At 50.4% G+C, this 14,088-nt stretch overlaps 1 protein-coding gene across 1 annotated transcript in view; it reads right to left on the bottom strand.

The window, feature by feature from the left end:
* Positions 1-12,560, bottom strand: part of C11H1orf94 (chromosome 11 C1orf94 homolog) — a 36,214-nt gene extending 23,654 nt beyond the window's left edge. The window contains exon 1 of the mRNA XM_005317783.4: positions 12,232-12,560. Coding sequence (XP_005317840.1) covers positions 12,232-12,560 — 329 coding nt within the window. The remainder of the gene's footprint in view (positions 1-12,231) is intronic.
* Between the last annotated feature and the right edge of the window lie 1,528 nt (positions 12,561-14,088).

Genomic DNA, 14,088 nt, shown 5'->3' with positions numbered 1-14,088 from the left:
ACCTCCCTTGGATAGTTGCCTCTGTTCTTGATTCAGTAAGAAGTAGAAGCTTGAAATGTGCCTGGGCACCTGGACTTCGCCTTATTTCTCTTGGGACTAGGAGCCTCTATGCAGACAGGCCCAAGCTTCCTGCTGCAAGATGACGCGTCCCAGTCGGATGGAAGAAAATTCCAGGGTGCCTTGTCCAGCTGTGGGCCAGAGCTAGCTGACTGCAGATGCACGAATGAGCATGTGCCAGCTTCAGCTGAACTCAGCCCACAGAGACGCTCCCAGCTGAGCCCAGCCCAGTTACTTAACTATATAAATGGGGGCCAAGGGTCTAGTTGTAGTTTTGAGCCACTACATTTCTGAGTGGTTTGTTATATCTCAGAAGTTAACTGAGCTGGGTGTTCTGGAGAATGCCTGTAATCCCAGCGACTCAGGAGGCCGAGGCAGGAGGCTCACAAGTTCAAAACCAGACTCAGCAACTTAGCGAGGCCCTAAACAAATTAGTGAGAACATGTCTCTAAATAAAAAATAAGGGGCTGGGGATGTGGCTCAAGCGGTAGCGCGCTCGCCTCGCATGCGTGCGGCCCGGGTTCGATCCTCAGCACCACATACCAACAAAGATGTTGTGTCCACTGAGAACTAAAAAATAAATATTAAAAATTCTCTCTCTCTCTCCTCTCTCACTCTCTCTTTAAAAAATAAATAAATAAATAAATAAATAAATTAAAAATTAAAAAGGGCTGGCGATGAACTCAGTGGTAAAGGACCTCTGGGTTCAATTCCCAGTACCAAAAAAAAAAAAAAAAAAGTCAACTGATTCAAATAGATAACAATCATCCCAGTTTTTTAAATGAAAAAAAAAAAAACTAAAGAAATTAGGTAATTTTTCCAAGGTCACAGAATTAGGAAGGGACAATGCAGATGAACGGAGGCCGTCTGGCTCAGTAGCCACTCTCCTAACCACTAGGCTATCCTGTTCTGAAAACGAAGCGTGAAATGCTGTGTGTGAGATGACCAGTCACACACCTAAGTTAGTTAGGAGGGTGGGGAAGGCCTCTGTGAGAAGTGTCATTCAAACTGGGCCTAAAAGTTCCTGAGTACTTAGTTAAAGGAGGTGAGGAAGAGGGTTCCAGATGCAGGGAGCAGCTGGGAAGGAGCTTGGCTTGAGTGGTAGGGCACACTGTAGGGGCAGAGGGGAGTGGCAGGAGGCGGGTCAGGGAATAAGGCACGAGTCGGAATCTGCCAGGCCCTGAGACGGTGCCAGGGAGCTTTATTCTAAAGGGAAGCCACAGCTGAGACGTAAGCAGGAAGATGCAGGCTGCCGTTTCCATGAGGGCAGGCATCTCTCCCAGAGAGCCATTCAGAGGAGTGGTGGCAGCCGAGGACAGAGGCCTGGGCCCCTCTCTGTGATGACTCAACTCTGTGCCTGGAATTCTGTTTGTCACAGGTCCCCACCACAGCATGAAGGACAGGAAGCATCTTCAATCCCAATTTGGAAGGAGGTAACTGAGGCTCAGGAAGGTGAAAGACTTGCTCGGTTGGCCCAAGAGGATCAGTGTGGAGTAGGATGGGATCCCAGGCCCAGGTGGCCCCCAACCTCCCCACGTGGCCACTTCCCTACAGTCCCTGAAGCAGCGCAAGAGGGATACTCTGTGTGTGGGCAGCAGACCTAGGTTAACACCCCCTCTGTGCTTCCTGACACAGTGACCTTCTGTAAGTCACTTCCCTACCCTGAGCCTCAGCTGTAGGGAGGGCAGAGGCCTCCGGGGATCAGGAGGACAAGGCACCAGAAGACAGAACTCAGAGGACAGGCAGGTGTCCACTACCTGCCGGAGCCGCAGTAGTGAGTGACAAGAGGAGGCCCTCCTTGTGTTGGCAGAGGCTCTAGCGTCCAGTTTGCATCTCCCCCAGAGGAGCCCCACCAGGCTCCAGCCCAGGCTGATGGCTACTGCCAGGTCTTCCTGTCTGCGTGGTATCAGAGGCCCACCTTCCAGTCCCCTGGTGTATATGCCACAGCATTCAGGGTGACCCCTGCCCGATATGGAGGGAAGAGAGGCAGCCACCTCTGCCAAAGCTCCTTGTGTCCTTCTCCCTCTTCCCTCTGCTCCAAATCCAGGACTCACTGAACTGCCCGGGTCCCCTCTCCCCACAGACACACACACACACACACACACACACACACACACACACACATATGCACATACACACACATGGACACACCACAGCCATGCATACACACCCATACACATGTTCACTGCACCCACGTGCATGCTCACACATGCACACACATACCACCATGGCATCCTGCTTGGAAAAGCAGCAGGAGGGAAAGAAAGCAGGGGAGGAGGGTGGATTCCACCTCTCCAGCCACCTGAGAGGTCTGGACCACTCTCAGTTTGGGGGTGAAGGGGCCATGGAGAGAAGCTGCAGGGACACCCACTATCCACTATCCGAGGTCTGTAGCCCGAGTCCCAAAGCTACCTCGGATCTCTGGCCGGGGGCAAGGGGTACACAGATCCCCAGAGGTCTCTGCCCTCCCTACAACGGAAAGCTTCAGACACTCCACCCCCAGTCCTCCTCCACTCTCGCAGACTCTGAGGATTAAGGGGAATGATGAACGGGAAAGCACTTGGTAAATTGTAAGGGCGCTATGCAAATGTTAGCGGCTCGGACTGAGGCTGTGGCGCGGGGAGAGCAGAGCCTGGCTGCCGGCCTTGGCCTTGGCACTCCGCTGGCCAAGAGTCCCACTTCCTAAAGGTGCAAAGTCGGGCAAGGCACTGAGACCTCAGTCTCTTCATCTGCTAAGCGGGAATGGGATGGTGACACTCACCCCAGGTTATAGGAGACAACACTAGGAAATCCCCCGGCTCCCTTGAGGCCAAGCCCGGACTTTGTGTTCATCTAATTTCTTAGCAAAGGTCTTCACACGTAGTAGATTCAATTTTTTTAAAAAATGGCATACACTTAGAACTCACAAAAGGTCAGTACTTCCTCCTCAAATTTGTGCCTTGCTATTGATTTTTAAGCCTGGGGCTCCTCCTCTTTGGCCCCTAAAGTATCAGAGAAACTTCCCTCCATGTGCCAAAGAGAGGCCTGTGTGCTTGTTTCAAATGCAGGGTCCTGGGCACCCCGGGAGGGGTCCAGACATCTGCATTTTGAGCAGTGTCCTTTCTCCACCTGCCCCCCTCCCCCACCTTCCATGGCCCCTCTGAGACTTTGCGGGTGTGACTTTCCTCTACGCTCCAGCCATTTCTCTGCATGTGGGTCAGGGCGGGTGGGACAGCCTTGGAAGGCACATTGGCACATGGAGGTGAGATACCCCTTCCTGATTCTTCCCCCCGGGGGGGACAGACATTGATTGGGACCAAAGACTGAGAGTGTTGGGGGTGGTCGACGAGGGACTCAGTGAGCTGGGGAATGAGACAGGAAATACTGGGGAATAAATACAGCAATAAAGGAGCCTGGGCTGGGAGCTACAGAGTGATTCTTATTGTTCAAATTATCTTTAAAACTTTTCATTTGAATCTGTTTAATAAGGGAAGGCTTACCCCAAGGAAGAGGTATTTTTTTAATGTGACTTGGGAGCTGAATTGGAAAGAATGTTGCAACAAAGATATTAAAAAGGGGATTAAACCAAACCACTGGTGGCCCATCTCTGCAGGCTCCCACAACCTGCGACACAGCTCCCGAAACCATAAAATTAAATTACAAAGGGGGACATGGGAAGTGGGACGTTAATCATGATTCATCTCCCTTCACTGCTCATGGCTCCTGGTGCTAAGCAGACGGGGAAGGAGATTCTAAAGGGCTCCTAGTGTTCCTTGGAGCGCAGGTCTCCCACAGGACTCTTCGCTCGGCTCCCTCCCGGCTGGGTGACCTTGGTCAAGTTGCCGAACCTCTCTGAGCCTCACCTTCCTTCTCTGTAAGATGGAAGTGATAGTGACTGTCTGCTGGGAAGGTTGCTAAGACAGTTGAGAAGACAGAAAATTCAAATGTAGAGCCTGACACCTCCAAGCTGCTACTTCCCTTCTTTGTAGCTTAAGGCACAAGGAGAAAAAAAGACTGCCGTGTCTGGGCTTATTGATATTCTGTCCCTATGTTCCCGAGTGCTTTCTCTGATGGCCATGACCCTTTGCTTGGATCCTGGCCACCTCTGGGCCTCACCCTCCTTGGGGTGGCATTTTAATGGCTCATCCATCATTCACTTCCTCATTCATTCGTATACACTGCAGAGTCACCGAGTGCCAGGAACTTGGCCGGACACTGGGGAGACAAAGATGAGTAAGACTCAGCCCTTGCCCTTAAGGAGCCCATGGTCAAGTGGAGGAGGAGGGATTTGTTGCCACAAGGCAGGGTACACCATGTGCCAGATGACCACCACCTCATTAGAAGTGCCACTCCAGAGCCACACCGAGTGGTGTGCCGGGGCGCTGGGTGCTCTCCTCCAGCCAATGGGCAACGCGGAGCTGGTTTCAGGCCAACTCTTCTGTTCCCTCGCCCTCATATAAAGACCCACACCATATGGTCCTCAGAGCCAGGGCAGTGTTTGTCTCCAACGATGATCTCTTCAGCTTTCTCTCATTAGATAATGAGTTATGAAAAGCAACTCTTATGTTCTCCCTTTTCGCCCTGGCTTGCCAAGAATCTCAGAACAAAATGCTGTCCCCACCGAGTAGTTTCCTTTAGCCTAAGTCTTGTGATATGTAAAGTCTCTCCCCATATCATTTTTGTCTTGTCATTTTATCCTTGATAATAATAATGAAGACAGTGAGAATGGTGATCGTGGTGGTGGTGATGATGATGGTGATAGTAGTGGTGGTGGTGATGATGATGGTGGTGGTGGTGGTGGTGGTGGTGATGATGGTGGTGATGGTGGTGATGGTGACGGTGATGGTAGTGGTGGTGGTGATGATGATGGTGGTGGTGGTGGTGGTGGTGGTGGTGGTGGTGATGATGGTGGTGATGGTGGTGATGGTGACGGTGATGGTAGTGGTGGTGGTGATGATGATGGTGGTGGTGGTGGTGGTGGTGGTAGTGATGGTGGTGGTGGTGGTGATGATGGTGGTGGTAGTGGTGGTGGTGATGGTGATGGTGGTGGTGGTGGTGGTGGTGGTGATGATGATGGTGATGGTAGTGGTGGTGGTGATGATGATGGTGATGATGGTGGTGATGATGATGGTGATGGTAGTGGGGTGGTGATGATGATGGTGGTGATGGTGGTGATGATGATGGTGATGGTAGTGGTGGTGGTGATGATGATGGTGGTGATGGTGGTGATGATGATGGTGGTAATGGTGGTGGTGGTGGTAGTGATGGTGGTGGTGGTGATGGTGGTGATGGTGATCATGGTGGTGGTGATGATAGTGATGGTGGTGATAGTGATGGTGGTGGTGGTGGTGATGGTGATGGTGGTTGTGATAGTGATGGTGGTAGTGATGATGATGATGATGATGGTGGTGATGGTGGTGGTGGTGGTGATGGTGGTTGTGATAGTGATGGTGGTAGTGATGATGATGATGATGATGGTGGTGGTGGTGGTGGTGGTGGTGGTGGTTGTGATAGTGATGGTGGTAGTGATGATGATGATGATGATGGTGGTAGTGGTGTGGTGTGATGGTGATGGTGATGGTGGTAGTGATGACGATAATGATGGTGGTGGTAATGGTGATGGTGATGATGGTGATGACAATGGTGATGAACATGGGATCCTTATCTTAATCCAGGTGCTGTGTAGGGTTTACATGGGTCTCACTATGTGCTTCAGTTTGGCCCTATCACTTTCTATTTTTCAGATGAGCAAAGCAGGGCACAGACAGTTTGAAGAACTTGGTTACAGCTAGGAAGTTGTGCTGGGATTCTAGCCCACCTGTCTGCTTATTTTTTGTTATATGAGATACCTTTAAGACCCTTATGGAAGAGGTAGAATACTATTTTTTTATTTAAATTAAAAAGAGAAACAAGAAAGAAGAAGAAAAAATGTTGAGTGGGATAAACAGTAAAAAAATTCCCAGGTGGACACATTTACTCTGGGTCTTTAAAGATGGACAATATTTTGGAAGACAGACAGAGAGCAAGGCACTCCTGACAGTGGAGGCACTGAGCAAAGAAAGGCAGGGCCACGTGTGCCTGCTGGGAGCTCATCTTGGTTGACAGAGCATGTGAAGGAGAACAACAGGACTTGAACTTGGAGAAAAAAGCAGGCCCACTACAGAGACCCTAGCAGACCAGACTGAGGGACTGAAGGAGAGTGGGGAGCCATGGAAGGAGTGTGGGCAGTGCTGTTGGTGTGCTTCAGGAGGATGAAGCTGGAGAGGTGAGGGACAGGGAGGCAATGGAACCCAGGGCAGCAAGATGAGATGAGGAGGTGACAGAAGAGGGATGAGCAAGGAAGGAAAGGGTCAAAGACCTCGTTTAAGATAGACTGATGGGATGTGGAGGGAGCTGGCCTAGAGAAGGGCCAGGGGCCTCGAGCCTCCGTCCCCCAGCACTATGTCACTTGACAATCAAGGATGGGGGTGCCTAGACAGCAACAAGGCAGAGTGCTGAGTCCCAGTGCTGGGGGGTCAAAGGAGGGGGACACTTGTCTAAGTGCTGGGTCTCAGGGCAATGTGTTCCTCCTGCAACCCAGGGGACCCCCCGAAATCTTTCTCAAAATACCGGGAGCCTTGGAGATGTGTCTCAGGCAGAAGGGCGTCCAGCAACCTTTCGCAGACTCTCAGAGAAGCACTGGACTCCTCAAAGGGAAGAAAGCACTGTCCTGGGGTTTTACACTCTGGAGACTTTCAGTGCTGGCTTCTGCTATGGGGTAACAGCCCAAGTGTGAGTCTTGTTCTTTCCATTCCCATCACCAGGTCTCAAGCTTTAAAAATAATCATAGTGACGATGATGATGACGATGATGATAGAGGATATATATTCCCACAAAACAGGGTTTATCCATTAGTTTAAATAATATAGCACCAAGAAACTGATTTGTTGGGAGAGCAATTTGAATAAGGCTGAGACATGGGTTCCCGAGACTCACTGACTGCACCAGCGTGGCGGCCTGGCTGGCGGGAGCTGACACTGATCTAATAAGAAAGTGCCAAACAGCCTCTTCCTTCTTGCGAAAGCTGCGAGTCAGGAATCATTTATGTTTTTTTTTTTTTTTAATGGTTAAACAAATTTCTTCTTTCTGCAAATTTGTCTTCTTCCTTGGATCTGGCTCGAAATGATGCTCATCAAAACCTTTTGATTCTGCAAACTAAGTTCTGCCTGATTTGCAGAGATGAGAAAGTCTTGGGTATTTGTGCCAAAGACCTGGGAGCAACCAGGAAGGCTGACCACACCCGGCCAGGTGCAGCCCATCTTTCCTCTCTCATGGCCCCTCGCACATGCTACATTCTGTCCTGCACCTGCATAAGTTGTCCCTTCTTTCTTATCAAGACCTAGCTCAGGGGAGGCCTTGGAGGAGGGAGACCTTCACAGTTACCAGGATCATGACCTCTTCTGCTCCCAGGAACATCTTTCATCACATTCACAGTTCAGAGATCATGTCTGTGGACCCTTCAGCTTGCTCCCCTCACCTTGTCCAGGCAGACTTCCCCAAGTCTCAAGCCTAAGTCAGTTCAAGTCCCCTTGGTGTGCTACAGGGCTCTAGGATGTCTTTATCACAACACTTATCGTAAAGTGTTGCAAGATGCAGGCAGGAGGTCAGAGGTGACTCCATCTTTTCCTTTCTTGCATGTTTTTTCAACATGGGCAAATAGTAGGTGTACAATAAATGTTTACTGGATATCACTGGGAGTTCTTTGACAGAGGACTTCTGCCCTACTTATCCCTCTATCCCTGGGATCCAGCCACAGGGCTCTGGCTGGGAAGAATTAACAAATTCTTTTCCACAGTCAGAGCATGGAGTCAACAGAAAATCCAAAGGCCTCATTTGGAGGCTGTGAAATTTTGGTGATGAGAGGAATGAAAGAACAGGTAATCCTTGAATGTGAGTTAGGAAGCAGCTTGACACAATTCTCCAAGCTCAAACTTATGACTAATTAAAAAAATAACTGAAAAAGATTCTGAAGTTTCATTGATACCAGGCAAAACCATTCATTTCTTGCCAGAACTAATTTCTCGCCCTTTCTTCCCCTACCTCGACAAGTGGCACCATGGTCAACCTAGGCCTTGAGCCAAAAACCCAGGATCAGCCTCAATGCCCGAAGGTCAGCAGCGGGTCCACTGGCTCCTCTGGTATGGGACTCTGAACCCCCACCTCCCAACCATGTTTCTGCTGTCCTCACTCTGCTCCAGCCACCATCACTGTCACCAGCCTCAACACACCCACAAGCTATCTCCACACATAAGCTGGATACATCTTAAAAAATAAAATAATAATGATAATAATGAACCTATGTTGCTCCCACATCCCGAAAGCCTCCAAACGTGACCCACCATATGCAGAATAAAACCTGAACTCCCTCCAGTGATGCTCAGGCCTCTAGAACCTTGTCTGTTAGGCTCTGAGATTGCCTACACCATGTCCCCATCCATCACTGCACTCCAGCCAGGCTGTGTCTCTCAGGGTCTTTCCGCTTGCCCTTCCTTCTGCCAGAATGTTCTGACCAGGATTGCCACCCGACCGGTTCCTTCTCAGCATCCTGGCTTCAGCTCAAGAGACCTGATCCTCCATCAGAAGGATCTCTGACTATTACTTTATTCTATTTTATTTCTATCATTGCACTCATTGCTCTCTGAAATTATCTCATTTATTTTTATGTGCTGATCATTGGTCTCCTCCAAAGGAGAATACTAGTTCTTCACACGCTCCAACGTGATCACAGTTTTTAATTTACTTCCTTTTTGGTTGCAGTATCAATCGCCCTAGCTCTATCCCCCAAGCTCTTAGCCTAGTGCCAGGCACGTGATTAATAAATATCTGTTGGAAGAATGAATGAAGTCAAAATGTGTCCACAGAACGGTCACTGTGGAGGGACAAGAGCCTGTGGTATTAATCACCATCACAGGGATACACACAGTAGCCGGGACCCCTTCTGCATGCATTGGACCTCACCTGGAAGACTGCTGGACAACCACACCGCCACGGGCCCAGCCACGGGGATAGGAAACCAACCACACCGGCAGGTTAAGGGAACTTAGAAAACTAGAAGCATTAGCTTGTAGAGACCAGAGAGTCTAGGAGGAATCTCGCTGCCATCTTTTATCATCTAAAGAGCTATTGAGGGAAGGGAGGATAGATTCCCTTGGAGCCCTGAGGGCAGAATCCAGATCACTGGATATTCGTTTGATGGAGACAGATTTCAATTACCGGAAGAAAATGACCTTTCCAGAGAGTTCATAGCAAAGGAAGGGGCTGCCCTTGGAAAGGGCAGCTCCCCACCTAAGAAAGCATCTGAGTGGATAGCCACCTGGCAGGGAAGTAGGGGAGGGGATTCAAACAGCACAGGGTCACCTTCAAGATCTCTATGAACCTTGAGACACCTGGGTGTCTATGACTTACAGGACCAGGGTCAAGAAAAAAATTCTGGCTAACAAGAGTTCTAGAATTCACTTACTTAGCTATCCCCAGTGGAAGAAAGTGTCACCCAAACCCAGTCTACAAGTTAAGCAATGCAGCAGAGCTGAGAGGTGTCTTGTGGACCTGAAAGCATCCCAGCCCTGCCATAGACAGCACCCTGGGTTCCAAATCCATGTGGAATCAACTCAGAATATGCCTCCAAATATGACGCATCTTTGGATAACCATCTAGGGGGAGACAGCCACCATTATCACATCATGACTAAGAGGTCCCCGGGTTTCATTTCAGAGACTACCACTTCCTAAGTGTGTAGGATCCCCAGCAAAGAAATCAACCCGTCCAAAGTTGGTTTGCCTCATCTGTAACAGAGTTTCACCTAAAAATGGGGCTAAGGGACCAATGAAGCCCAAATGGCACAATTTGATAATCACTGAAACTCAGCATTAGACATGTTACTATTCACTATACTACTTGATGTTTTGTTTTAAAATTACTATAATAAACGTAAAAACGATAGGGAGTTTCAAATAATACTTACTTCGTGTAATAGTAATAGAAACATTGCCCATCATCGTTATGGGGACTTTCAGGAATCCTAATTATTATCAGGACAGTGGAAATTATCCTATTTAACCACCCCACCAGCCCTGCAAAATGTACAGTAATCATCTCCCACCTGGCAGATGAGGAGACCAAAGCTCAGATTAATTAAACAGCCTCAAATCCTGCCGCTGGCGTGGGGATGAAATGTGATCTGAAATCAGAGTTGTCCGACTCCAGCGGCACAGCTGCCTTTTATTTCAAGAATAGCTCATTGTGTTCTCCTTGGTTGATATCTACACGATTATGATATCGTTTATTCATCTAAGTCAGTGGCTCCGCGGCTTTTTTTCTCAGTCGAACTCTTTTCAAATGTAACCTTCCTCAGAACTCCAGGAAGTAAAACCCATGAAAGCCGAACAGCTCCAGCTGAAGTGGGAATTAGGGCCCAGAAACAGGCCACTTGATTCTGGGTGGCTGCAGAAGCACCCTGGGGTCTATGGAGCAGAGTGTGAAAACCCCAGATGGAAGCCGACCACGACAGCAGAAAGCCCCAGACTCTATGAATTACGTATCAAGGGCAGCCTCATTTGTCTAATGCATCTTTCATTTCCTTGTCTCCCATCACATTTGATCCTCATTATCAACTCTAAGGTGGACAAGGCAGGCCATATCATCCTCAATTTGCAGATGAGCAAATCAAGGCCAAATGGAGTTAAGCAACTGGCCGAAGGTGCGCCAGTTCAATTTTTCGGCCAAGTGCAGACTGGAAGTCGAGTCTGTCTGCATTAATTCAGTGTGACCTGGCAGAGAGGATGCCATCTACTGGAAATTGCTACTGACCCTGGGTCCACAAAGTGGCCATTCAGCTCTTTGGCCATTGAGAGCTGAGCACAGCCCCAAGGCACCCCCTGCCAAGGCCCTGTCCCAGAGCAGATGGCCATGGGCAAGGGAAAAGAGCTCAGTGCCACTGAAAGGCCTGATAGCAGGATTTTGGCTGTGGACAGGCCATTCCTGTCTGAGCCATGTCATGCTGAGCACAGGGCAGGGGAGGGAGGAACGGCCCAAGTGCCTTCCACCTTCATCTGCAGCAAGTAAATAAGCCTGCAAAGAGACGGGAGGTAGAGCAGACCTGGGTTTCAGTTATACATCACTTTTGCTCTGAGCTCTTGCTTAGACATCCCTGAAATCAGTAGCAGCTGACAAATGCCTGACCTCCCCCACCCCCCACCCCCTGCCACTCCAGAGCATCATCTCTGAACTGTGCTGGAGCATGTGTTGAAGCAGACAACACTTAATTATCACTTAGTCTTTAATTAGCACTTAATTATTAACACTTAATCCATCTGTAAAATGGGGACACTAATACCTGCTTCATAGGGACTCTGGGAAGATTAATTAATGCTTGTGGCCCACTTTAAAGATGCAGAGCATTGAAGAAGTGCTCGACGGCGGCATTAATAACTGTGGCAGATTTACTTCATTTTCCCAATGAGGTTCCTCTTTTCCTCTTTGCCCCTTCCTCCCTTTGCAAATACTCTTCTCCCCCACAATATCCATCCAACTTTGCCCTAGGGGAGAAACATTTAGTTCTGTGTTTCCCAGACATAGGATTTCCCATCTAGGAAACAGGCTATTTACAGCCATCTTCCCGCACTTTAATTTCCTATTATGTCCTCTGAATATGTCAATGCCTTCCCAGTAAATATTTTGATGCACGCTCTTGCAGTAGCGTATGTGGAGGCTGAATGGGACAGCTGCTCCCCATATTAGGGAATTCCAGATGTGGTTTAAATCCACCAGTCTTATCTGCACGAATGCCCAGACTTAGCATGGGAGAAGGGAGGGATCTTTTAGTTGCCTCTGGGGATGATCAAGAACTGTCCAACCCTCAACCTGGCTAAAGTGCTTTTCAAGGACTCCAGATCCACCTCTAGGTTGCCTATTTAGAATGAGCAATATTCCCTAAGCTGGCTGGTAACAAGATGGTCTGGAATACAACCTAGGTCAGGATGTCTGCACAAGTAACTTCAGAACCTAGAACCATAGACATAGGACTATGGGAATGGAGGGAAAATATAGAGTGTTTAGGGTTCAACCAAACTGAACAGTAAGCCAGAACATTCTCCCAGGTCTCACTTCATCTCTTCCCTCCGCCTTTGCTGCCAACCAAATAGAGGGATGGATACTCACTCTTCTTGGAAGCTGAACCCACGGTCTCTTGGAGTTCCAGCCATGGGGGTAGAGAGCTGCTCCATCGAGGTCCTGGGCTGCAGGGCCTCAGGTAAGCCCTGAACTCTCTTCCAGATTTCATGGCAAGTCTTGTCTAGGCTGTCTTGGGGTGTGTCCTGGTGGATCCAGACATATCTGGGGAATGGGCCCAGGGCAGAGGGGCGCTTGGCCACAAGGGCCGAGGATGAAGAGAGTCCATTCCCACTGGCCATCCTCCTCCTCTCTTTCTGGAAGCCCCTTTGTCCTCCCAGGGCTGGAAGACAGAGAGACCATCCACCACCGCCCCTCATTCACCAAGAAGGGCGCTGAGGGGGGAGCCTGGGAAGCAGGTCAGTCCTGTCCGGCTGTTGCTCCAGCCAGATGGTTATATTGGAAGGCCTTGGGTTTGTGTAGGGATGGTGGGTGCTGGACAGCTTTCTTTGGGGGAGAGGGGGCTTATTTTGACTTGTTTTTACTTGCTCGTTGCTGACTTTTGCCCCCCTCCCCTTCTCCCTTAGAAGAAAATATTTAAAAGTCAACAAAAACCAGTAGCTTAGTAACTGTGGAATCCCCGGGAGCTCAGGAACCAGGGGCCTGGGCGGGCAGAATGACATCTGGGAGCAGCTGGAGGGGGAGGACTGGCTCTCCCCACAGTCCCTGTCACTCCCCCGTTGCGACACCCCTGTGACTCCTTGCGGCACCTGGGGCTCAGCCCATTCTTGCCCGCTGAGCCACAGTGGATGGCTGGGCAAGGTCCTGGCACTGTGCTAGGTTCCTTGGGGGCAGGAGCTTGCCATGAGGTTCTCAGCGCGGGCCTTCCCAGGAACCCCGCGCACACCCAGTGCCAACGGCCCTGGCCCCCCGGGGAGTGGTGGTGGCTGCCGCTGTCCCTGATCCCCGCTTCTGACCCCCTTTCCTGAGGATGCTCTGCTGCCTGGGAAATAAATCCCCAATGTGCCAATGGGCCGGCAGCCCGCCCGGCCGCGGACCCCCAGCAGACACCTGCCACGCCCCCTGCGCAGGGCTGCGATCAGCACCCGGAAGGTTCCCAACCCTTTAAAAAGGCGCAGTGTCCGCAGGGCCGGCCCGGCCGGGCGGCTGTGGCCAATTTTCTCGCCAGTGGCTCCCACACCCTTGCCGTCGAGCGCTGGAATTCTTTCTGTGGGTTTCAAACGCAACGGCTTGGTGCGCGGGCACCTGCAGGTGGGGTGGGGGTGGGGTGGGGTTCGCCCGACGCCAGGACGCTTTTCCCATTAGACGTCATGGCCAAACCCCTGCCGCGCCACCCCACCACCCCCAGGGAACCTCAGAGCCTGTCTGGGTGTCCCTTTATCCTCCGGATTTGAACCCTAACTGCCCTTCTGTGGGCCTGACTGAGGTGCCAGGCTCTGGAGTCATATTAATCTTATTCAGGCTTGTGAAATGAGTACCATTTTCCACGATCGTTCTACATGGTGTGAGGAAACTGAGTCTCAAAAGTTATAAAGGGTGTGTCCAAGGCCCACGAAGAAATGGGGAGGTGAGATTCAACCTCAGGATTCTGGGTCCAATCCTGTACCCTCAGCCGTCAGAAAGACTCCCAGCCTTGGCTTCAGGAGGTCCTGGGGTTGGGGGACAGCGGGGTGGAGAAGCAGCGAGAAGGGCTCTTTGCTAATCGGTACCCTCCTAATCTCAGTGAGGAGGCTTCCTTAACCAGAACCGGCTGGGCACCTCTCCCCCCCTCGCTCTCTGGCTCCCAAAGGCAGTGGTAGCTCCTCCAGCGGTCCCCCTGGGAAGGACCTGCAAGAGGCAGAGAAAGAAGGGAGAAGAGATGGCAGCCTGTAGCCGTAGGGCTGCCTT

This window comes from Ictidomys tridecemlineatus, chromosome 11 (assembly GCF_052094955.1).
Source record: "Ictidomys tridecemlineatus isolate mIctTri1 chromosome 11, mIctTri1.hap1, whole genome shotgun sequence".
Taxonomy (NCBI): Eukaryota; Metazoa; Chordata; class Mammalia; order Rodentia; family Sciuridae; genus Ictidomys; species Ictidomys tridecemlineatus.
The sequence above is the reverse complement of the archived record's forward strand: the minus strand, read 5'-3'. Positions and strand labels throughout refer to the sequence as shown.